General features: G+C 38.1%; 1 protein-coding gene across 1 annotated transcript in view; it reads right to left on the reverse strand.

The window, feature by feature from the left end:
* Nucleotides 1-16,723: 16,723 nt before the first annotated feature.
* The window catches only part of LOC139737899 (uncharacterized), a 66,804-nt gene continuing 56,434 nt past the window's right edge, over nt 16,724-27,093 (reverse strand). The window contains exons 39-47 of the mRNA XM_071648567.1: nt 26,275-26,532; nt 25,733-25,902; nt 24,609-24,752; nt 22,827-23,012; nt 22,014-22,108; nt 20,290-20,354; nt 19,626-19,694; nt 18,089-18,215; nt 16,724-16,911 (exon numbers count right to left, since the gene is read on the reverse strand). Of these exons, the coding sequence (XP_071504668.1) occupies nt 16,724-16,911; nt 18,089-18,215; nt 19,626-19,694; nt 20,290-20,354; nt 22,014-22,108; nt 22,827-23,012; nt 24,609-24,752; nt 25,733-25,902; nt 26,275-26,532 (1,302 nt within the window). The remainder of the gene's footprint in view (nt 16,912-18,088; nt 18,216-19,625; nt 19,695-20,289; nt 20,355-22,013; nt 22,109-22,826; nt 23,013-24,608; nt 24,753-25,732; nt 25,903-26,274; nt 26,533-27,093) is intronic.

Below are 27,093 nucleotides of genomic sequence, written 5' to 3' on the forward strand. Positions count from 1 at the left end.
GGTTGTACACCTCCCTTTCATTTTGCCCTTGCCCTTGCCAACAATTGATAAGTTGGTGTAAGAGGAACCAGCTTCATGCTCTGCTGGAGGTCATCAGCTTCTTGGGTGGTCTGGTCATTCTCACTGCTGTCATCATGCCCATCAGTCTCAGTATCCTGGTCGGGGGAGGAGTATTTAATTCGTCTTCTCTTGGTTGGGATGCTACTTGTTCTTTAGAGGTCTGCAAAAAATAAATAAATCACTCGATCAACATCTTTTACAAGAAAGACACACGATGGCGATTTCTATATCTTGTTTAAATGTAGCTTATTACAGATCTTAATAAAATCAAATGCATATTTACCCTTCCCAATGTTCTCCCTTTCATCCTCACAATATGTCCCTCCAGGACGCGGAATGTATTGAGAATCCACTGATCTCTCTCACTGTAAGGTGTGTCTCTGGTCCCCTTTCCAGACTTTGGGTTCGTCATACGGCTGTACTGTGTCCTCATAGACTTGAGGAAATTGTTCAGCTGTTCAACTGAAAAAGAAATCGAACACTGGGAATTTAGATCACATAAATTAATGGAAAGAAACAAACAACTTTATTAAATTCTTGTTTCTCATACAGTGAAGTATATAGCTAGCTAACGGGATAAACGAAAAGTTGGGGTCAAAATTTTCAGGACTAAATAATAACATGCCATGTTGTCAGCTGTTTACAGGATTTTCGATAATTATGGCAATCATAATCATGGTAGTAATCATGGTAATTAATTCAACAAAATATATTTAGCGAAACTCCGTTTTGCCGCCAGAGGGCCCCCCTAAAAATAGATATTAATATTCATCTTCACTTACCGAAGCACACCGGATCGTACTCCTTGGCCTTCTCTTCGATTAGCCTTGTCTTCTTTGCAGTATCCTTGTATGACTTTAGTCGCCTGTTATACAGACAATCGTGATCTCTGTACCACTCTGCTAATTCTACTGCTTGCTCTTCAGTGAATGTGTATGCAGTGAGGTGTTTTTTCGTCTCTTCGGGGGACTTCTCAGGGGTGGACTTCTTGTTTGGGGTGGACTTCTTTGCTCTTTTTTTTCCGTCTTCCCTGGGGTGCCAGACGGAGAACCTTGCGAGTTGAGAAAAATGGGTTCATTTTCCTCCCCAACCAGTTCGACAGGCGAGGCCTGATGCTCAGTAGTTTGAGCTTGGACCTGGTCTAGTTTGGTGTCTTGTTCTTTTACCTGTCTCTGCTCGTTATTGATCTCCTCTTCCGCCTCCATTCTCTCTTCCTGCACTTCTTCTACTTCTACCCTTGTTTGAATGACATTATTCTTTCGGTGTTTAACTACCTGAATGGCCACAACACTTGGATCTCTTGGGTCGGGGCATATTCCTCTCCTATTTTTGCTAGTTGTAATAATACAGTGACAATGGCCGTTTTAAAAGTACGTGTACATGCGTGGGTCGATTAAAATGTGCTCTCATTTTAAAACATATATGGAAAAATATAGAACATTGGATATTTATTATTCAGCTGGCATGTCAATGTGCACTTGCAACGCAATCTGACTAAACTCATACGAAACTCGCTGTAACTCGGGGTGCTCGATCTGAACTCGCGCTAATCTCGCGGGCACCTCTCCTTCACTCGCAATACGATCGCAGTGCTCGTATCTCGCTCTAGTAAACTCGGAATGCACTCGCGTATACTCAAATATGGCGAGTTATTACGAGTTATTACGAGTTTATCTCGAGCTTCTTTCGAGTTATTGCGAGTAACGCGAGTATATAACGAGTCTAGCTGAGTTCAGCACGAGTTACAGCGAGTTAGAAAAAATTTTGAACATGTTCAAAAATTTTGGGATTGCTCACGACTTCAAGGAGAGTTGTCCCGAGCTTGAACGAGCTCCGCCGAGCCATGCCGAGTTGTCGCGAGTTATCCCGAGTTACATGGTGAGCTTCACGCGAGTTATCGCGAGTGCCTCATTTTGGCAACTCGCCTTCACTCGCCATATCTCGCCATGTCAACTCGCCAAAGTGTAAACGCTGCTTAAGGGTAATTCGGGGCGTAGAATTGATTGAACATAATTTCAAACTCATATGACGTCACTGTGATGCTGTTTTTTTTCATTGGCTACCAAAAATCTGTCTGTAAATGACAAATAAAGCAATGCAAATCTTAAGCAACGTTTACACTTTGGCGAGTTGGAGTCGCGAGTCGTGCGCGAGCTGTGCGAGCTCCAACTCGCGTTAACTCGCACAAACTCGCGCGAAATGTTTTTTTTTTTTTTTTCTGGAATTTGCATGAGTGATATAAGACTCAACGCCGAGTTCGCTACGCTCGCTGTACGAGTGAACCGAGCTCGAAACGAGACATACCGAGCTTAGTATGAGTTGCGGTGACCTTTATACGACTTAAAGCGAGCTTTAAACGAGTTGTCAAGATTTTATTACGAGTAATAAGAGTTTTATACGATCGAGGGGCGGGAATGCACATTTCTGGCGCGCTCAAAGATGGATGCCAGAAGCATTTTCGCTCTGCTTGAAGAAGAAGAGACCCTGATCTTCTGCACTATTGGTGCGACCCTGTTGTCAAGGAGGCGCCGCAGAAAAAAGAGATGCTCAAGAGAGGACCAAAATGCTTCAAAGGGGGTTTTGGACAAGACCCTGGTTGTTGAGGAGGCCAAAGTACGGACACTATGAGACGCTGATGGTGGAGTTAGCTGGTGAAGACCTGGACGGTCTTGCGGGGGGAGATGACAAGGCGAAAGAAGACCTTCGTAGATCTCTGACCTCATCTGCTCGCTGGAGGAGCTACAACATAATAAAAGGATACCAGTCACTTCAATACTCATAAGGGTACATCGTTTATATTTCACCATGTTACACAAAACTAGTAAGTTATTAAGCAGTTAACCAGGAATTATACGGTATCACGAAATTATCTCGAGAGTACTGAAAAAAAAAAATCACTTTTAACCAAAATGTTCTGCCCACGTAATAAAACATATTTTGAGATCTTGAGATTAATGACAGTAATGTAACACTTTACTGTTCCTTTTCTTTAATACAGAACAATGTTCATTATCATAATGTTTAATCACCTATTTATGTATCCAAGAAAAACCCCAAGAACTGAATAGTTTTAGTAATAATTTTGTGCGTTATTTTAATTCATGTTAGTGTATGGGACAATGCCTGATCAAAATTTTTGTTCACTGCAACACTTAGTGTTCAAAGCTTGTTTTAATATCGAGTGTTAAAATGTACTTGCGAACCTTTATTCCTTAACATCTGCCATATTAATTCAAACATAATTATGAAGGTGAATATATACAAAACTACAATATCAGCGAAATTGAGAACAGTTTGAAATTCACGTGTTAACAGTAAGTTACTCCTTTATAACATTGAGATTAAATATTTTCAATTACTCGGATACAACTGGTTGACGAAAATGTAAATTTAAAGAAATGCCTATCCTGAAAGCATGCATATAATTTTACTTTGAGGGAGTTAACTCAAACAAATAAGGTTTCTGTATGGTCGAGATGAATGTCCAAATCGCAATTTACGTGTTTAATCTCTTGTTTTGATATTAGAGGTAATACATGTATTTAACATTATGTTCAGTAAAAAAAAAAAAAATGAGCTGCATGTCAAAGTGCTTTCAGAATATATGTTTGGATGTAAAAGATAACATTACATATAATTATGCTTCACAGTAAGCATTCTGTCCTTCCAGAGTGAAAACCTAAAACTTCACCTCATGGACAACTGTACTGGAATTATTATTCTAGCAGATGATGATTACAATTTTCATTTAAAAAAATCTGGGCTGCACGTCCTTACATGTTTTTGAGTGGGTACCTCCACTTTTTTTTCGCAGAATGTATAAATATGTCTGTATGAAAAATGCCTAATTTTGTAATGATTATTGACAAATGTTATTCTTTGCTATCTATGTATCATTCCTTCAAACGCATGTCGAATCTATATATATATATATATATATTTTACATTCTGTTGAAAGAAGTGAAAATAAAACCTTTGAATTTGAATTTGAATGTTTCTAGAATATATGTTTGGATGTAAAAGTTAACCTTTGAAAAAATTATGCTTCACAGGAATCATTTAGTGCTTCATAAGGTGAAAACCTAAAACTTCACCCCACTGTTCTGGACTTATTATTGTAGCGGATAATAACAAAAAAAAAATATAAACATCTTCGTAGTGAATGTGTGTCGTTCGTTATTTTCATATTCTTGGTTGTTTTAATCAATCTGAACATAATTAGACAGGCCATGCAGCTCATTTTAAGAATATTTTTAAAAATCGATCAACCACAATGTTGCAGTGGCCTTAATGTACGTACTGAGTATCCTTTTCACCGGTTTTATATCATGGCGTTATCATGATAAACACACGAACGGAGTTTTACCCTCTAACAATATGGTGGATTAGTCATTATTTTTTGTTATTCGTGCATGTACTTGTATTAAAAAATAAATGTTCATAAAATTCATGTATTACTCGATCCGTACTGTCTTTTCTTTACAACAATTCACATTCACCTTTTCCAGCAGTTCTCTGTCCTTGGCTTCTTCAGAGGCCACCTCCCTTTCATTTTGCCCTTGCCCTTGCCAACAATTGATAAGTCGGTGTGAGGAACCAGCTTCATGCTCTGCTGGGGGTCATCGGCTTCTTGGGTGGTCTGGTCATTCTCACTGCTGTCATCATGCCCATCAGTCTCAGTATCCTGGTCGGGGGAAGAGCATTTAATTCGTCTTCTCTTGGTTGGGATGCTACTTGTCCTTTAGAGGTCTGCAAAAAATAAATAAATTACTCGATCAACCTCTCTTACAAGAAAGACATACGATGGCAATTTCTATATTTTATTTAAATGTAGCTTATTACAGATCTTGATAAAATCAAATGCATATTTACCCTTCCCAGTGTTCTCCCTTTCATCCTCACAATATGTCCCTCCAGGACGCGGAATGTATTGAGAATCCTCTGATCTCTCTCACTGTAAGGTGTGTCTCTGGTCCCCTTTCCAGACTTTGAGTTCGTCAGACGGCTGTACTGTGTCCTCGTAGACTTGAGGAAATTCTTCAGCTGTTCAAGGCTGAAAAAAAAAATCGAACACTGGGAATTTAGATCAAATAAATTAATGGAAAGAAACAAAAAACAATTATCAAATTCTTGTTTCTCATACAGTGAAGTATATAGCCAGCTAACGGGATACGAAATGTGGGGGTCAAAATTTCAGGACTAAATATTATGCATGTCATGTTGTCAGTTGTTTACAGGATTTTCGATAATTATGGCAATCATAATCATAGTAGTAATCATGGTAATGAATTCAACAAAATATATTTAGCGAAACTCCGTTTTGCCGTCAGAGGGCCCTACTAAATAATAGATATTAATATTCATCTTCACTTACCGGAGCACACCGGATCGTATACTCCTTGGCCTTCTCTTCGATTAGCCTTGTCTTCTTTGCAGTATCCTTGTATGACTTTAGTCGCCTGTTATACAGACAATCGTGATCTCCGTACCACTCTGCTTATTCTACTTCTTGCTCTTCAGTGAATGTGTATGCAGTGAGGTGTTTTTTCGTCTCTTCGGGGTGGACTTCTTAGGGGTGGACTTCTTGTTTGGGGTGGACTTCTTTGTTCTTTTTTTTTTTTCGTCTTCCCTGGGGTGCCAGACGGAGAACCTTGCGAGTGGAGAAAAATGGGTTCATTTTCCTCCCCAACCAGTTCGACAGGCGAGGCCTAATGCTCAGTAGTTTGAGCTTGGACCTGGTCTAGTTTGGTGTCTTGTTCTTTTACCTGTCTTGCTCGTCATTTATCTCCTCTTCCGTCTCCATTCTCTCTTCCTGCACTTCTTCTACTTCTACCTTGTTTTAATGACATTATTCTTTCGGTGTTTAGCTACCTGAATGGCCACAACTCTTGGATCTCTTGGGTCGGGGCATATTCCTCTCCTATTTTTTTGCTAGTAATAATACAGTGACAATGGCCGTTTTAAAAGTACACATTGTACGTGTACATGCGTGGGTCGATTAAAATGTGCTCTCATTTCAAAATATATGTGACCCTGCACCTCAAAACAAACAAAAAGTCGCCAGACATGAATTTTTAGTAAAGACCATATTCTGAAAGAGCAGACTTTAAGCTTTAAAATGGTGTATAACTCAAATCAAATGGACTCTCCTAACTTACCTAAATATTGGAAAGAAAGCACAAACTCAGGAATAAAGTAAATTGAGAAAAGAGGCTCTGAAGTACAGTGTCTATTCAAGCGCTTAATCTTTACCAAACCGTTCTGGCTGTGCGATGAATGGGACAAAAAACAGGAAGTAGACCACCAGAGTAACAACAATGAAGGGATTATTAGATTAAACTGAAATTAAGCATGCCTCATTAACGCATTCTGTCCATAATTAATGCCAACTTTCAAAGCAGTAGCACTATCCTTTAAAAAGTTATTAGAGTTGAAAGTGAAGAGTGTGGACAAGGTTTTTCAGAGATGAAAAAGGGATTCTAAAGACACACCTAATCACACTATTCTACCAAAAATGTTCGAGATAAACTGCTAAAAAACACACTTTCCTGCCCGTTTTATGATACCAAATTTTAGCATAATGTAAAAAAAGACCCGCTCTTTTAGAAAATATGAAAAGTCAAGTTCGGCTAGGTTGACCTATTTCACTTATTTTCAGTCCTTACGCAAAATCAGTGTGTGCGACTTTATGTTCGTTTTGAGGTGCACGGTCACATATATGGAAAAATATAGAACACTGGATATTTATTATTCAGCTGGCATGTCAATGTGCACTTGCAACGGAATCTGACTAAACTCATACGAAACTCGCTGTAACTCGGGGTGCTCGATCTGAACTCGCGCTAATCTCGCGGGCACCTCTCCTTCACTCGTAATACGATCGCAGTGCTCGTATCTCGCTCTAGTAAACTCGGAATGCACTCGCGTATACTCAAATATGGCAAGTTATTACGAGTTATTATGAGTTTATCTCGAGCTTCTTTCGAGTTATTGCGAGTACCGCGAGTATATAACGAGTCTAGCTGAGTTCAGCACGAGTTACAGCGAGTTAGAAAAAATTTTGAACATGTTCAAAAATTTTGGGACTGCTCACGATTTCAAGGAGAGTTGTCCCGAGCTTGAACGAGCTCCGCCGAGCCATGCCGAGTTGTCGCGAGTTATCCTGAGTTACATGGTGAGCTTCACGCGAGTTATCGCGAGTGCCTCATTTTGGCAACTCGCCTTAACTCGCCATAGCTCGCCATGTCAACTCGCCAAAGTGTAAACGCTGCTTTAGGCTGTTATTTTTTTTTCTTTAAAGATTAATTTATCTTTTCACATTCACTGACACTGCTTTCATACTACCATTGAATACACGATGCTTACATGTCATAGAAAGTGTATAAACATTCGGGTTTCGTTAAAAGAATCGAATTTATGCTGAAAGTTCCATATTACACACGTACTGCAAAATGATACTGTTGTCCGTGTAAACTATAGTTAAAATATAAGTCTATGATGTACGCTGTACGTTTGGGTGAATTTATTCACTTTATTCTAGCAGGACATAAATGTGCGATATGAAATCAATTTCCAATATAGTTCTTATCTCTCTACTTCATATATAACCTTAGGCCTATGCAATATCAATTCATACAAGCGCAAAAACCATTTTGTCTAATTTTAATGGAAAGATAACAAATTGTGAAGTCAGTAATCAGGAAAATGAAAGGTTAGGCCTATGACTTAGCAGCTAAGAATAAGTCTGCCGTGTATGAAAATTTACTTGGAAAAGCTAAAATAAAAAGATTTTTTTTTTGAATGAAAAATTCATCGGAATCACTATCATATATGAAATTATAAATTCATCCACGTTCCACAATGATTTTTTTTTTCTCATCAGTCGTCGGAAGCAAAGTTTTTTTTTTGTTTTGTTTTGTTTTGTTTTGTTTTTTTCTTCCGACAACCCACAAAGTGTATGGGATCACAGTCTGATGAATCCGACTTGTATTGGTCGCCTATCAGGTCAATGTCAGACAGGTCGGGCATGATCCGATGAAGCAAGATTGTCCGATGAGGATCACGCGAGCAATGTCTGACATTGACCTGCAATCGGATTCACAAACTGCGATCCTATACACTTCGCTGAGCGGCCGGAAAGCAACAGACTTTGCTTCCAACGAGTAACCAATGATAACAAATTCTCTGTGTTTTGGTGTATAACGTTCTATCTGCATATGTCAAGAGTAGGATCGAAGTATTTAGGTGTCCACACAATATGTATCGCAGTGGGAATAGCTATGTTTACAGTAGTGGCTATGACAATTATGAACAATATGGCTATGGCCTTGGCTATGTGCAATTATGTACTCTTTTATCTTCGGAGGAGGGGTCTTTTAGGTGCCGGACTATCCCTATACATGTATTTTATAACTCTGTTTGCCTCTTATTCAGTGTTATTCATGTTTCTGTGCCTTTAACGTGCGAGAAAAAAATAATAAATAAAAAAAATATGCCGCCCTCATGCGGCCCCGTATGATATAACAGCATTCCTAAGCGGCTGCAAGATCCAAAATGGACGTAATGTGTCGCGGAAAATCGGCTCTAACACAAAAAGTGGCAAAAGGTGGCAGCCAAATCTGGTATCAGCTTAAAGCTGAGACATCAGGGAATGTGGTGGTAATCGAATTTAGTTGGAAATCCGTGGCAATCTAAACCTTTCATTAGGGTATATTAAAAAGACAAATAATTACCCTCTTTTCCAGGATATTTAGCATAAAATATTCATGAACATTAAGTTTCTTTGCATTTTTACGGCATTCATAACGTAAAATGAACTCTGAGAAATATGTGGGAGAAATTACAGGTTGATATCTCAAAAACTACATGTTGAAATTACTTATTTATTAAAGAGGTTACAATTTGCTTTGAAACTCTTAAAATATTGTATTTTGCTACTTCAGGTAGGAAATATATCCCTTTAATGTACATACCTGATTTAAATATTTTAATGATATATTCTTTAAAGTATTGCCTCTCAAGAGCGCATGTCAAAAATTACAAAATCCCAAGTGTCCAAAGTGACTTTTGGCGCACTTTCGTATCTCTCTGGCCCACTGTGCGTCGGTTAGAAAAATGGCAACAAGTGGATTCGTGTTCAGCACCCCCAAAATAGGGGAAATAGCACAAAAAAACAAAATCTACAGAAAATTTTAAGAACACCCAATATTGTGACAACTCGCCGTCTACTAACCTTTCAAGGCAAGCTACTCGGGCTTGTTGCGTGTACGGATTTTCCAGCATATGGGACATATTCTGAGGGCGGATCAGGGTTTGGCAAGTCAGTGTACATGTATGGGTCTTACTTGCTGGACGCGTTCTACTTAAATTCTACTTGCGGGTATACTGTGTGACCTGTGTACCAATCGCGTGGGGGCTGACAACTTAGTGAAGGAATTTCTCTGAAAGAATGGAAAAAGTCCCACATAATATCATTATCTCGGCTGCATACAGGGACTGCGAAGTACCTGCTTGGGAGTTGCCTGCGAAGTGCTGCCGCTAAGGGCATCCTACTGTCGATTTGCGTGGACCTCTCCAGGCATCACCCCGACTCAAACCGGAAAATGTTTTGGTCATGCTCAAAACTTGGCTGCGGTTAAATCGGACTTGCGTGCGCACCTCGTGGCAACTACGGGCGAGATACGCGTTAGGTACTGTCGGGTGCGGACCAACTGCGGAGAGCTCCGGGTAGCACATTTGTTTCCCCTCAAGTCAAGCCGCACAACTTCCCCAGATACGAGATGACAAGGCCTTGAGCATGCTCAAAACTTGTTCCGAGTGAGTCGTGGGGGTTCACAGAACACCAATGGGAGACCCTTACCGGCAGCACCTACAGGCAACTCTAAACGCAGGTACTTCTCAGTACCCATAAGTCGCTCTTAAGAGAAAACGGATCGGTTTCAAAGCTCTCACACAGGTCACACGGAATGCACGCAAATAAAAGCTAAGTAGCACGCATCTCTACTAGTAGGATAGAAAAAAAAGTGTGAAACTCGCAAACATTCTTGTTCGCCCGCGGACAATCAGAGTTGATCTATTTTTTCAAGGGTTGATGTGACAAGAGCTAGATTCATGCCTCTCATATTCACTAACATATGATTAGGCCTATGCTGCCAACTTATAAAAAAGAAATGTCTCTATAAGGATCATCCCCTTCCCAGAGAGAAAAAATATATATACTGAAGCTTATTGTAAGGGGAACATAAAACCACAATTTCGATGCATCTTACTTTAACATTCTTCGATCAGCTATCCTCTATGGTGAACAAAATCAAACAAAATTTTCTGTTCACTTACGGTCTTACTCGGAATCAGTGTCAGAGCTCTCACAGTCAGAGAAATGATAACACGCTTTGATCATCTCCTGAACCTAACGAGGTAATGGTCGGGACTTTGGTGCACTAATCGACCTACTGCTGATGACAATATCGCTTGTTACCATGAGTCTATGGAAAACATCGCTCATGTTATCAGTCCGGGATGTTTTGCGTGCATGCCTTTGCGAGTTTCTACAAATTTGAGTAATTTTCATTCGGCCGAATTTATGCCGGTCCTGGGCCTGGGCTTGGATTGAAATAGGCAAATTTTATACTGACTAGGTACTACCGTACCGGTTATTTATTTTTTTTTTTTTTGGCGATCGTAAGAAAAATTAGTTACACGTATAATTCGAGAAAATGTCATTTTTATCAACTAAGAAAATACAAGTAAATCTAGACTGAGAAAGACTTATCGACGGGCAACATGCACTCGATATAAAACGTTCACAAAGAAAGGTTGTGCAAACGGTGAATTTTAGCTATGATCAATCGCAGAGAACAGAGAAAACGCAAACAATATGCATGCACGGAATTGCAAACTGTGTATGCCTGTACGGTGCGTGCGTTTATTTTCTCTGCGCTAGCGCTGCTGCAGCGCTGTTCAGCTTGGAGCAGTACGACGGACCGCCTACGTCACCGCCCAGGGATCGCAAAATTGTTCGTTTCACAATTCCTCTTTATGCGCTCACGAGGGTCTGTTTAAATATCACTTTTTTAACTGTATGAAGATAGTGTCATGAGAAAAATGGTCAGAATCATGTTCAAGAGGTGTTTGCCTATCGTAAAATATGAAATGTGTCTGATTTCATCACCATTGCATTCTCCCTTTTCGAGGTTACTTTAACTATTTGCATTTTCCTGATACGCTGTACCATTTTTAATATTTTATCAACATTTTGAAATTGCTATTGACATTGTTAATACCATTAAAGAGGTGAATACTTTGTGGCACGTTGTCGCAACATGTTAAATGGAATATATGATTGGCATGAGTATGCGTTATATTGTGTTCATCGTGTGATAAACTAAGACATGATTACACCTCCCCCCCCCCCGTCATGGGAGACAAGTATAACATTTTTTTTTGTCATTGAAACAAACTAACTTGTACGAGTGTCTGTCCAAATAGCATAATTCTTACATTTTCTCGTTGGTATTTCTTTTTTGGTGTTGTTTCAGAATAACTATCAGAATATGTCACGGTTTCTGATTCTTTTCCTATCAGTCCATTACTTGCCATGGCCGGTGGAACGGGGGGGGGGGGGGGGGGTGGGAGGAGGGGGAGGGGGCTCTCTGCCTCTCCATCCCCCCCCCACCTTTTTGTGCCCCGTACAGATGAATACATAAGGTTTCATCACTTTGCCCCCCCCCCCCCACACACACACACTTTTTAAACCCAGAAGCACGTAAGTGGCACTAAAAAGACATAGATCTTGAAGTGTGGGCGCGGTTTTGCTTGTCAGCCGAAGAAATCCGGAACTGGAAGGAGAGAGCTGAGGTGACGACATTTTTTTTTCCTTCTTCTTCTTCTTCTTTCTGTATGTTAGCTCATGAACCCGAAAGTGGCATCCAACCTCCACCCCCCCCCCCCCTCCTCACAAGCACACTTCTGAAAACGCTCCCCCGGCCCTGTGTTGTGAACATTTTTTTTTTTTTACCACATTTTTTGGACCATTTTGGTTTCGGTTGTATTAAGAGACTTTCAAAATTGATACCAACGATATACTATTCGGACACACGCTTGAAAAGTTTCGCACATGTTAGTGAAAAAAGTGTACAGGAAACTCTTTCGATATTCTGATATATTCTCTAGAATGGGGCTCTTTTTTAACAATCAACATACAATGGAAACAGAATGTGGTATCAGCTCAGCAATTTCAGGAACTCCAAGCTGGTTGTTACAGGTACAGAAATATTAGATTTCAATCACATACTTTGGAGCGTGCTGATAACTTTGACAGGAAATTGTATTTATTTTATTTTTTCTATAACTATTTATCAATGCGCCCAGGTATCGTATTAGCAAATCTATTCAATTTTTGAATAGTAGTTAAATATTGAGCAATTTGAGTTCTAAGCGCAGAAACCAAATGCAACGTGCAGGCCTCAGTGTATTTGCGACAAAAAAAAAAGATCATTGACAGAATCCCGAATTGCATTTTGAAAGGGTCACGATTGCTTTGAAACACTTAGACACTAAAAACCCATTTATTCTGTTTCTGTTTTCAGAAGTGCGAGCTATTTCTCATGGACTTTCATTATTATTTAGTTTTTCGTTTCATTATTGCTCTTTCGTTTTCTTTCTGTTTTTTGGCAGGATCACTTTAAGACTGTATACTTGTTATTAGAAGTAGGTTCACATTTTTTTTTTTACATATACCTTTTTATTAAATGTTCGAATGGTATACCATATAATTAAAACAAATGCAAACGCACTGAAAAAAAAACCCCGGAGGATTGGGCATTTAGCCGTACGAGATACGGCTAAATGCGGAATCTCCCTTGTGGTGCCACGTTTAACACAATGTGTTTAAAGAATAGTAAAGAACGAGTAAATGAGAAAATAATAACAACAGAAAACCAAAAAAGCAAAGGACAATAAACAGATGTCACTTTTGGTATATCATGGATGTATAATGTATTTATGTTTCACTTCAAATAACTTATCAATTTTGATACTCAGATGACAGCGTTCAAAAAAAAAAGTAGTGTGTCGTGAATGCAGTAGGAATTTTATGGTGACATGTAATACAGTTGTTAAATTGTATCATATTCCCAACTAAACTATAACAAATATTGCTTCCGATTGTTAAAATTAGAATTTGGCTTATTGGTATTCAGTAATGGTACAAACAAAGTCTCGGGAATTTCTTGGGGGATAAATGATTTGTATGCCTAAACACTTCCAAAGGGGCGGGGCAAATGCCCCTTTGCCCCCCACCCCCTCCCGAGATAGACTCGACGCCCCTGATCTTCCCTGCTGGGTATGCCCATAGATGTATCCTGACTGAGTAATCACTAACTGTCGTTTTTCAGGAATGATTCAGGAAATGGAGGGGGTTCAATTACGACGATATTGTTTTTGTTATCGATTGTTTGTTTGTTTGTTTGTTTGTTTTCGTACATATTTTGCAGATGGTCCCCAGTTACTCGCGTCATAGCATGTTTACAGGTAGGCCTATTCTATTTGACGTTGCCAACGTCTGAGCCATACTTTACAGTGTATGTTGATGTTACTTTCTTCGCGAGCGAGCGAAGCGAGCGAGCGCTTGAGAAAATTAGGTAATATTTTCCTACAAGATAAAAAAACTGTTCAGCTATGTTACCTGTCTGAAGGATGGCGTACAAACGTCATGCAATATGTCAAAATTGATACAATCACATTTCTGCTTCCTCCATTATTTCCTCAAAATTCAGGGGGGGGGGGATAATTGTACAGGCCAGCCCCCCTCCCCCCTGCTCCATTTCAGGGGGGGGGGGGGGTATATCCCCCCATCCCCCACCCCCCCGGGATTTACGCCCATGATTAAAAGTCAACATATTCATAAATAATTCCTCTTATTCACCAAAGAAGCAAATCATTACATTCCTTTTGCACTCATATATTCAAGACGAACAAATATCTATCTTCAACATACTGTACATTTTGTACAAATTTATATTGCATTAACATTTTTGATACAAAATAACATATCAGTTCTCTGTGTGTGTGTTGTTTTTGTTTTTTGTTTTTGGCATAAAATGATGTATCACAATGTCGTAATAAAGTATAAATTATACATTGACGTCAAAATAAGGTTCGTAATCTGAAGTTTAGGAATACATCGCCAAATGTGAATAATAATAATAGTAGGGCAGATACAGCATGTGAAAAATATGCTCACATCCGGCGGAAAGTATGAAATTTTGCATGTAGGGGTATTTTGAGGCGCTGATTTAAAAAAAATTGCCGGATCCAAAGGATATGGCCACGGGGTCGGCCGCCATTTTGAATTCCAATATGGCTGCTGTCAAAGATCCCTATCATCAGTTCTAAATGACACAAGCCATTGGAATTTGATACATAAAAGCATGGTGATATGATGACTTCAATAACAGACTTATAATTGATATGTCCGACAAGCTGCACGGCAGCCAATAATTTGAATGTTTATACAATAAGTCAAAGTTGCCATGTTGGAGTGTTGAAAATCTCTATCTCGGGTTTGTAAATTAGGCTACCTGATTGAGCGCGCGTTTGTAACTGATTGAGTGCGCGCTGCTGTATTTGCACTGTGACGTCAGTGAAAGGTGCATTATGCTTCCTTTTTGCTGCACTTTATGACATGCCCTAGACTTTTTTCAAGGCCCTCTTGCTGTAATGGGCGAGCGAAGCGAGCCTAGCCGAGCGCGCCAGCGCGAGGGCCTTTTGAGATCTGCTTCACACATTATTATTCATGACACGTGAACCCTTCTGAATACTCATTTTGACGGGTTATGGTCAACCAATGGAATGGCGCGCTCCTCGAATCCTCAATCTTGGTGTTGTCATGCCTGTTCGCCTGCATCACTGACCACCCGCAGAGGTCTGCCACAGAAATCTACACACTCTGTGTGAAGAGTTCTGTGAGGTCTGCGGCGTGCATTCGCTCCATTCAAATCGGGTTCGCGCAGACAGACACGCTGATTGGTCGACTTTTGCTCCCGAAATCGGGGAGCAAAAGTCGGTAATTCAAGGGGCTAACAAAAGGATGCGAAGCAAATCTCAAAAGGCCCTCGCGCAACTCAAAATAGCAGGCATTGCGTTTGTCAGACACATCACATTAGTTTACATTTTAACTCAGTATGTTAAAATACTTGTTTACACCAAATTTCAGCGTCACTAACCACTTAGAAATCGAGATAGGGATTTTGAATATTTCGTCGAGGCGGCCATATTGGAATTCAAAATGGCGGCCATTCGATGTTTGTCAGACACTTCAAATCAATCGGTCATCAAATTCACCTTGTCAAAACGCTAATGTGTACCAAATTTTGGTGCCACAGGTCATTCAGAAGTGATGATAGGGATCTTTAAATTTGTTTTGTGATGGCGGCCATATTGAAATTCAAAATGGCGGCCGGTCCCGTGGTCAGATCTCTTGGATCCGGCAATATTTGAAATCAGCGCCCCAAAATACCCCTATATGCAAAGTTTCATACTTTCCGCCGGATGTGAGCATCTCAACCAAATTTTGCTATATATCTGCCCTACTGAATAATAATAATAATGATAATAATAATAATAATAATAATAATAATAATAGTTAAACAAAATCACCTGGATGACTTTCGATGAGGGTATTAAATTCAATCACCTGTTCACAACAAATTATGTACACAGTGTTCCAGAGATATACTACTCAAGCAGGGCCTATATCTCTTATTTTGCTCAGCCTATATGTACGTCTTCTAATTGTCGAATAATTCTTATGACGAAATTTTACGCAGTGATGAATCTCTATAAGGTGCACTCCCGTACTAACAAACACGGCTGTAACGAAATTTAGGCTACAACGAAGTAAAAATTCAGGCCGAAAATCATCCATTCAATGTCATTGTACTGTTTATGTGTTCGGTTGTAATAAAATTTCGCTATATGCGAAAGAAGCCTAACGGTTCCAAGGACTTCGTTAAAACGGAAGTCCACTGTAGCTTCCATTAATAAGCAAACAAACACACGTCGTAAACATGTCTGCGAACAATCGCACAAACAAATTGGTTAAAAAAAAGTATGATACACTCATTTAAAAAGCCTATATACCAAAGCATACATTTAACTGCGATGTTTTTTTTTAATTAATGTGGGGATAAATCATTCCAAATACTTGCTGCTTTTCTTTCTTCGTTTATTTACTCATTCATTCATTGCTATTGCTGGGTATACGAAGAATTGAGGGTTGTTAATTTTTTGGATTTCCCACCGTTAAGATCTATAGAGAAAAACATTCAAATGCAGGCTAATAAAGGTCATGACTGCGGGGACCCACAGGCCCAAATTGAACCAACGATAGACCAACGTGAGCCTTCTTCTGACTTACATATCAAAGGCACATTACATATAGCCAGTGTTATCTGGATTAGTCATGTGGGGGATTTCTGCTTGAGAATTTTAGATCATCTGGGTACTTTATATAACATGGAATGCCACACTCTGTATAAGAATCTTTCGACTCCATCATACTCCACCTCCACCCCAATATTTTTTCAGCATTTCGAAAACGTTATGGGGGTGATTGGACACGAAAGAGTACACTGTACGAAAGCTCTTAATAGAACTGCAGCAACTACAACTCAGTGTGTTCGAAATGAACGTCATTGTTCAACACGCTGCGCTTTTTCCGTCTCCGTTTGTTATTCGGATGTGCTCGGCCGAATCTCGCAGTGTTGAAAGGCGAGTTTTTGGCGAATGTAATATTGCCGACGATGAGGGCGTCGTTCTGGAAGCTACTCCTATCCTTAAGTATCGAGGAACCTAAAGAAGAAAACAGAATAGATGGTGGTGAAATCTGGTGTCCCTTATGACGGAGATAGACTATAATGTCTGAAATCATAATGCTTATAATTTAACCCTAGCTCAAGTTACAAAATGACGATAAATTTGAAACAGCTGATAAAAATGGTGCATGGCGAATGACATTTAAAGGGGTTGTTTGCAAAAACCGATAAGTCCATTTTTGAACATTTTTAAGTACGATCTCTGTCATAGAGTACAAAATAATACCTTTTAAATGATATATTGGTCACTACATATGAAGGTATATTTCTGAAGTTATGGTCAAAAAAGCATTTTTTTTTCTTTCTATTTTTCTTGACCTTTAATCGCAAATATCCCCATTTGGCAAATATGGACTTATCGGTTTTTGCAAACAAACTCTTCAATTATATTTGTTCTAGGCATACATAGGTTTTCGGTCAGGGGGATAAGAAGTTTCAGAAACACAAATTAGGAAATTCCCCTTCTTTTTCCAACATATGGTAGGATTTCGTGCATCAATAACGAACACACACTGAACGAGACGTGAAGTTACCACCCGCTAATAATACGGCTACAATGCTTTCTTTTGTTTTCTTTAAATTTCATTAACTTCGTTCCTTTTTTTAACAATTTTTTTTATGACTGCAACTCCTTACAACTTAAAGGTCATCGTTTATTTGTAATGACGAGTCTACGGCCAATTAATTCCCTGGGATTTACCGATAAAGTCATTGTGATTGATTTTATTCACATTTTTCATTTCACAAAGACAGATTATTTGGTTGAGATATCATTGGAAAAGGGAATTCCTCGAGGTACATGTAATAGTGCTGTTACCTTCCCTGTGATTATACAGGTGAAAATATTGTTCTTCGAATTATTACGCAGTGCACTTCCATTACATGAACACTATTTTGACAAAATTCTCGTTACAAAACATCCAGAAATGTTATCATCTATAGTTCATTTATTTTCATTACTAGTTGGTTATGAGGATATTTCGATGTAGCGAAAGGACACCGCAAGGTCTGATCATTTTGTGAGAACAGAAATGCTCTGTACTACTGCCGTATCCTTTTTGTTTTCTTCATTCCCTAACTACCTTTGTCTATGTACGAAATATATGACATGTCACCATTTTGCATGGAAATTTTCATTCTGTCTGCACCTATACCTCTCTCATGCTCGTCCATGGTGAAGTGAGCGGTGATAATTTTATTCTCGTGGTGGAAAGACAAACCAGCTTGCTTCATACCCGCCTCGATGTCGGACGGAAAGAGAGCTGTGTGGTAGAGGGCCACCTTTGAACCAAAAGCAAATGGACAATCAAATGATGAAAAAAAGGAAAGAAACTTATAAAGTAGTTGACAAAATAAAGAAAAACAATAAATGAAAATTACGTATGTTTATAACAAACACTGCACCGGAAAGCCTTGTCTTTTACTTGACATGCTATCTATGTAGGATAATATGTTACAACCAAGTTTTTATATGCAATCATACATTTGAGTATATGAATATAAGAACGACCCAAGTCCATGGAAGATCATTTCGAGTAAACTAAAAAAAACTTCATATCTTTTTTATTTGTCCAATAATATTCTATTTAACTGTGATGGGAAGGCAACATTGTATATACAAATTAGAACATATATTATTATGACAATTAACATTTACATTAATTGTGGAGAGGCCATTTTGTGTGGTGGACTTTGGTCGTTCTTTGATTCATATGGTCTTGGGTCGTTCTTTGATCTATATACATGATATTCTGCTATAGAGATGGGAGAAGGATGAGAGAGGGCGCTATTATATGAATGTAAGAATGACCCAAGTCCTTCATTCTTACATTAATATAAGATTTAACTCATTCATTTCAGGCACTTCCGGGGGTAATTAGGATTTATCATTTATACACAAGATGAGTCCGTGCATAAGCTACAATTTACCGTGCCAAACTGAATTTGGAGAAAATTGGACTTGGGTCGTTTTTATATTCATATACTCATTTGTCAGTGAGGTGCAAATCATATATTTGATAACAAATGAAAACGCATTGACCGCATTTTCCTTCTTGCGGCTTTTCTATGAAAATATTTTCCTTACATCTGTCATGCCTAGGTGAGTGACCTTACTCAGCATGTACCCCATGCTGTTGTTGGTTTTTTGTTTTGTTTAATGAATCTTTTTATGATCTAATTTTTACATGAATCTGTCTTCCACCCATTTCCCTATTTTACGGGGAACCAATTCCGTTAACCCTCCGCATGCCTCGCTGATTTCCTGTCCACATGTATCCTTGTGAAATTTGTGCGCATTTGATTCATTAGTCCAGAAAAGTTTAGGCTCATTTAGTTTCTTCCATTTAAAATATAATGTAGTGAAGTCAGGCGCATTCAAATTTAATTTCACATTCATATGTCCATCATATTTTTTCCTCAGTTCTGTGTGTAGAGACATGTTCTTCGAAGTCAGTTAAATCTGGTACTTATACTTTGATTTTCTTTTATTTTCGTTAAGTTTTTTTTTTTCAGCAAAACATAATATCTCTAACTCGTAACTAATTAGCTCTCTTGTATGACCCATCCTATGATTTGCATCATCATACAATATTGAACGTCATACACTATCAGATGATGTATACTGTGGATTTGCCATGCTTGCTATGCAATCCATTCTATTAGAAAACATTGTTTACATCCGCTACTCACCTCATCAAATTTTCCCTGAAAGAACCTTTCTGAACTATCGCGACCGAGGTACATTTTTGTGTTTGAATCCTGTATGGGAAAAACATCAGTAATCAAAAGTTTTGTTGTTGTGTTATTTGTTTATCTTTTTTATTTTATTCTCCTAAAACAAAAAACAAACAAAAAAGAATGCGACACTTCATCAACGGGTAAAAAGACAAATAAAAGCCCAAAGCAATTTGAAATATAACGAGACAAAAAAAAAAATCGAAATCATTTTGAGTAGAAAATACTCCGTCTTAATAATTAATACAAAAAATATCAATTCCTGCTTCAAAGTAGTCAAACTGCTAAACTGAAATTTAAAACAATTTATTGGAGATAACTGAATTATTTTTACTTTTTGGTATATGAATGGTGTAAACTCGCTTCGACTTGCACTGTAAAAGTACACACACATACATGCACAAATTATACTTACTGACGAGCCCTATAATTTGCTAGAAGATTAATTCAAAGTACGTCATGCCATATTTTGCAGAATTTCCTGATTTGTATTTATTTATGTGTTTATTTATCTATTTTATTTATTTATTTGTTTATTCATGTATCTATGTACGTATGTATGTATTTATTTATTTATCTATTTATTTGTTTATTTATTTATTTATCTTTACCAACTCACCCAGCCTTGGATCATTTGCAGGCTTGTCGATTGCCTAACCCCATCAAGGTACACTCTGAGATCAACTGTACGTTGGGAATAAAAGAAAGCTACTTTACTTTTTTTTTTCCCCGAGTGCTATGGACATTGTAAAAGCTACCTAAAATCATTATAGTAAAGGAAGCCAGAAGAAAAAATGAGGTAAGGGAGAATAAAAGAAGAAAGGAGTGAATATGATGAAATCTAATGGAAAAAGGTGATGCAGAATGAGATTGGATCTTGAGGAAGCGGTCTGATTGTTGGAAAAAATCGAAATTTGCATTATGCAAAGGATAAGATAAGTATCACAAAAAAACTAATGGCGACAGTACCTTGAAAAATATGATTGAAGTTAAAATAATTGGCTTAACTGTTTCACTTATGCTACCAATAGATAATATTTGTTGGGACGGTATAAGGGAATGAAAGCTTTCTTTTTTCTATCTGTCACTAATTCTACCTATACCTGCCTGCCTATCTTTCTATCTTGAATTGAATAAAATTTGATTAAATTTCTTCCGTTTAATTTTTGCATATCCAAAAGAGAAATCAGAAAGAATTAAAGCTACATACAGAACAATCGAAGACCTAAATATAAGAATGACCCAAGTCCACTTTTTGGCCAAATTCAGTTTGACATGGGAAATTGTAGCTTATGCATGGACTCATCTTGTGTATAAATGATAAATCCTAATTACCCCGGAAGTGCCTGAAATGAATGAGTTAAATCGTGTAAAGATGAAGGACTCGGGTCATTCTTACATTCATAATTTTATTATAGCGCCCTCTCTCGTCCTTCTCTCAGCTCTATAGCAGAATATCATGTATATGATTCAAAGAACGACCCAAGTCCATAATATGATTCTAAGAACGACCCAAGTCCATCACACAAAATGGCCTCTCCACAAAAAATATAATTTGTATATACAATGTTGCCTTCCAATCACAGTTAAATAGAATATTATTGGACAAATACAAAAGATATAATTTTTTTTTTTTTTTTTTTTTTTAAGTTTACTCGAAATGGTCCTCCATGGACTTGGGTCGTTCTTATATTCAGATACTCAATTTCTAAGTATAAATGTCATAAACATAATTATGAAACGTGCACCATGAAAACCAATAAAAAAAGTCGCCGGATATAGACTATTAGTCAAAGGCAGATTCTAAAAGGACAAATTAAGCTTTAAAATAATGTATAACTCAATTCCAAGAGACTCTCCTAAACTATCTAAATTTTGTAAAGAATGCACTCTGGAAAAAAAAAATAGGCTCTGAAGTACGATGTCTATCAATTTCAGCTGAATCTTATAATCCATTCATTGCTGTTGCTACAGTGGTTTACATCTTTCTTTCTTTTTCACTCTCACTTTAGACAAAGAGAGAGAAAGAGAGAGAGATATGAATATACTTTGCATTTCATTGATAATTTATCCACTGGCATAACTAACTTTATCTTTTATCAGTTTACCACTTTGATTGATTTGAGACAATACAAAGATGAAAAAAAAGGCATGTTCCCCATAATTAAGTATAGGAACGTTTAAGGGAGACTTTCTCCCTCAGGAAAAAAAAAACGGTAGGAAAAAAAATAAGTTAGTTAAATGTCACCCCATCCCCTAAAAACAAACAAACAAAGAATAATATTTATGAATATAAAAGACAATCATTAGCATCCCACATGTAATCACGATGTCACTTCTCACCGCCTGGCTGACAGGAGACCGCCACGTAAATCCACTCATTATAAGTGACCCCTGACATCTCTGCTGTGACGTCACCATATCGTCCAATGAGCGTACTGCGGTGAAATAATGGGACGTACGAAGATCATTGTGAATAAGACATCTTTTTTTTTTCTTTTGCAATTTTAATGCCAGCTTACCATTACCTCTTGAGCATAATTGTACACATTAATGTTTATTTTTCTCTTTCACGGGTGGTTATATGCACTTCACTCGTAATCAAAATGTAAATCTTATTCAAAAACAAACTCAGAGATAACGTGCACACACACACACACACATACACACACACAAGAAATCTTGAGGTGCCTGCCCGACAGAAAATTGTGTAAAAATCTTGTTCCAACAAAGAATGAACTTGCGCACAGAATGGTACGTCAATATTGATATTTCGGCAGATATCCATGCCATTGTGTTGTACTGAATGCCTTAGCAACCTTTATTTTTTTTCTATTATTCTTTTTTTTTTAATTGATAATCCTTTCTATGTTCAGGTGGATATGCTGGGAAGCACCATTTACAGGAGTGTCATGAATAGTCCGTGGATGCTTTATCCCAGTGAGTTCAAAAACAACGTGCCTTTAATATTTTACGAAAGGCCTTCGGTTTCCTTCTTATCATTGGAAATGAATGGAAAAAATTAATGTGGACTGACCTGTAATAATTATAATTCGTAGTCATTTGTTTATCAAAGATATGTTTTTGTTTGTTTGCTGTTATTCCCCTTTAATATTTTGTGAAGCATGTTAACGTGTAGTTGAATAATAAACTTACTGGTTCTGGACATACAAATTGAAGAATCCATCGCTGGTCCCAAAGATAGGAAAGATCTGAGAAGGATCTGAGCCATCGATGAAACACCAGGCAATCATGGTCAGGTGAATGTCTACTTTCAGTTTGGTGACGTCACCGAGTATGACGTAACCTCCTTCGTCACCGAAGACAATGGCATCGTTGATACTACACGGAGATACGAGCAACACGTCAAAGTTCCGCTATCATTCCACACACGCATACGCGCGCACACATACACTTCCCAAATATTCTTTCAAAATAATGATTACTCTGAGTATCTTATAAGAAGGAGATTGAACAGTCGAAGAACACAAATGGTTTTTGCAGTCTTGAATCTAGCGTTTTCCGGACCAAGAAAACATAAAGAGAAAAAGAAAGGGAATGAATAAATGAAAAAAAAAAATGAGTGCATTTACGAAATCCCCATATAACAAATTAGTTTAGTAAATAAACCAATAATCCCCCATTTTAAGGATAATTCAATGTTAAAAGTGTCTCGTACAAAAATACACGTGTTTATGTCACATATCAAATGTGACCGTGCATCACAAAACCAACAAAAAATCGCACCCCTTGATTTTATGTGAGGACTCAAAAAGGTGAAACGGGCCAACCTAGCCAATGTTATTTTTTTTCATATTTTCTGAAAGAGCTACCCTTCTTCTACTTTATTCTTGAGATTGGGTGCATAAAGTGAACGGGGAAGTGCATTTTCAGCAGTTTTTCTACAACTCTCTTTTTCTTTTAAAGTAGTGAGATCCAATGTGTCTTAAAGGCCCTTCTTGATGGTAACTCTTTACAAGCTCTTCACTTTCAAGTCGAATAACTTTTGAAGGGATAAACTAACTGCTTTGAAAGATAATGCGTTAATAATGTGTTAAGAGAGCATATTTAATTTCAGCCTAATCTAATAATATCTTCGTTGTTGTTGCTCCGGTGGTTTACAACCTGATTTTTTTTTCTCCCATTCATTGCACAGCTATCACAGTTTGGTGAAGATTAAGCGCTCGAATAGTCCCTATACTTCAAGGCCTCTTTTCTCGGTTCACGATTTTATAGAGTGTATGCTTCCTTCCCAATACAATTTATATAGATTAGGAGAGTCCATTTGAATTGAGCTATATATCATTTCAAAGCTTTGAGTCTTTGAGATACATTTCAGAATCTGCTCTTAGCTAAAAATCCATGTCTGGCGACTTTTTGTTGGTTTTGTGATGCAGGGTCACCAATGGAGTAAATCGATACCATGTCGCCCTCTATGGCCACATGACATCCAAAGCATTTGTTTGACTCCTTATTTCTCCACGTTGATTGATATTAGGGAGCTTTAGATTATCGCGACGGAGACATTCAGAGGACAAAAAAAAATCTTAGCACGTGCAGAAACGCGCATTAAGTCAATATATATAGCTCGCGTAGTCTTCATGCACCGATCAAATGGGGGCGTCATTTTATATTTTGTAGGTTGCTTAATCTGAAGCTTTATACTTTTCAGCACGACGCAGGGAGAGAGGACAACGTCCAACGCACTCGTCGTCTCAAACGTCCGCGCCGCAAATCTAAATCTCTCTATTCATCTAACGCAACAACAATAACATTTTTTTTTTTTTTTTGGTTAGCTGCAAATTTGGTCATTGCGGATTGAAAAAAAAAAAACAAACAAACAAACACGCATTGTAAGGAGGAACATAATGGTTTTGGGTAAAAAATAAACAGAAAGACAAGATATCATTGAGGAAAGTGAAATAATATTTTCCATACCTTTCCAGACACTGGTAATTGAGATTCGACCAGATGATATTGTGTTGGTCCAGTTGAAAGAGTCCCACCTTACCACCTTGAAAAGCGATGTCAAATACCTCTCCCGAGTCCACTATCAGACCATTGCTTGAATAGATGTAAAGCCTTTGACATACCAAGAAATGTCAGAGAGGAAAACATTGCGAACATTCTATACAGTTTTAGGTTGCGGGGGAGACTGGGGATGTATATGATATCATGTTTGCATTTCAGTGGAATGCTAGGTACTTAAGATTTCTTGTTTACGTTAACGCAGACAAAAAATGAAAAAAAAAAACGGTTTATAAGTTGTGTTTGGACGAAAATAAAAGAAGGGAAAATAACTTATGGAAAATCGAAAGTTCCATAATAAATGTGTATTATTCCCTCTTTATGCTGCTCCGGAAGATATAACGTTGATGTCTTAAAATTTGAGATCTTTATAAAGCACGTTACCTCAATGTTTTCGATTTATCCCTTCATCAGATGAGGAAAAAAAAAGAAATAAAAAAAAAACTGAATAGTGTATCAGAATACAATGACTCGTGCAAGAGAGCACAAAACTGACACAAACATCATAAAATTGAATAACAAAGTTTCAAGCAATTTGACATGGGCAGAGATGACATACGCTTGTTCGCTCATGTTTTCAGACACGGTCCATAAACTTAACTCCTTATGTGCCACGGTGGAAACCCCCTCTGTGCCACATTATTCTGGTATATCTAATATTTATGGCATATCAAAACCAAAGATTTGGTTTCGAAATTACCGTGAATTTTCATTACTATTATTCAGGCGACTTATCGACAAGACACGCTCCGCTACAATGGCATTTTAGAACCGGCTTTTTGAATACCTGATATTTCCTTCTATCTTTCCGACTTTCATACTGCTTTGCCTTCGTTCGCATTTTGTGTTTTTCACTTGCGAAGCAACGGAGGACAGTATCCTTGACGTACCATCGTAGAGAAGATATCGTTGACAAGCTCTATTTTGAAGAAGTTACAACTATTACAATAAAAATTCATTCCCAACAAAGAGTTAATTGGGTCTCGTGGTTGTCGAGAACTAAAGTTATCTTCTCACTTTGACTAAGTGTTTACCTAAACATGCCGATAGACGGTCTGAAAGTGAGCCGCCAGCGGTAAGACGTGCGGTATTCCCACGTCGTGCTTGGCCTGTCATGCCAGAGAACCTTGGTGTAGCCGCCATGATTATCATGCCGATAGAGGGCGTAGTACATGGTGTCGCCTGCGTTCGGAGCCTGCACTCTCTGAAATAATAATATTAAAAAAAAAGCAGACAGAAGTTAAACGTATACAAACGGTAATACGAGACCATAATGGTGATAGTCATAGGACATTTTTAATGTTTTCATTTTATGTATCCGATGGGTGTTTTTTCCTTCTTTTTTTTTCATTCGCCACTGTTAAATCCTATCTCTGTTCACTCACCACAGCTAACTCAAACTGCATAACCATATGATATTGTGTAATGAATGTTATTTTTGCTTTCTTTATTTTGCAATCACTAAATCAGCATAATTATTATTCTACCTACACGGTTTTATTACAGAATAATGATTACTGAACAGCAATAGAATACGTATCATTATGATGTTCAACTAGGACGCGAATTTCCATACCTTTATCATGACCCCCTTCAAAGAATGGATGTGTCGGGAATACGGCGACCAACTCAACAAGCGGTAGTCCCGCCACCACTGAACCAGGTAGAAGTCGCCGTTGCTCTGGTAGCCGAACACGATCCCGATGGAATTGTCCTGTCCCGACTCTGGCGACTGGTCAACGTACATCGTTCCCGTGAATACCATGTCCCCGAGATTGTCCCGGCTGACCAGGCTGGACGGCTCGGCGTTGAACGGACCAGTGACCTCCCGCCCCTTGTATAATGATAAAATATTATGTTCATTCCGATAAAAGAGCAACTGCTTCTAGTTCTACTACTTCTAAAAATGAACAGTAATGGTACTTTTGCAGTGCAGTGCATTTGAACTTATGTTGCAATGGTTAAACGATTGATAAAGAGAAGAAGCCTGATTCTACTGTAATCATTATCATTATTAGATATCTGGATGAACCAGGACACATCAAATTAAGAATTTAGTTTTACCTGTCAAAGTTACGATTGCAGAGGAAGAAAAAAAAAGTCGCGAAAAAATGGAATAACATGTTTTTTTTTTCTTTTTCGCATCCTCAACTAGTTACAAGCTTCATAAAAAATGCACGAAATGGGCATATTTTGCTCAAACGCACAACCGTGATCATACAGATCAGTAAATCGAAATACTACAAAGTACAAGCAATCAAACGTCATATATATTTGTCACACAATTCTGTCTATCTTTTAACATTCATTTCGTAGAAACGTATCAGAAATGCCATGCAACACACATCACATGATTCTTACAATTGCCTTATAGATTTTTTGTTGCAAGGCATTT

The sequence above is a fragment of the Diadema antillarum genome, unplaced genomic scaffold (assembly GCF_040938485.1).
Source record: "Diadema antillarum isolate AM-2024a unplaced genomic scaffold, OU_Dant_1.0 seq00000713_RagTag, whole genome shotgun sequence".
NCBI classification, from domain to species: Eukaryota; Metazoa; Echinodermata; class Echinoidea; order Diadematoida; family Diadematidae; genus Diadema; species Diadema antillarum.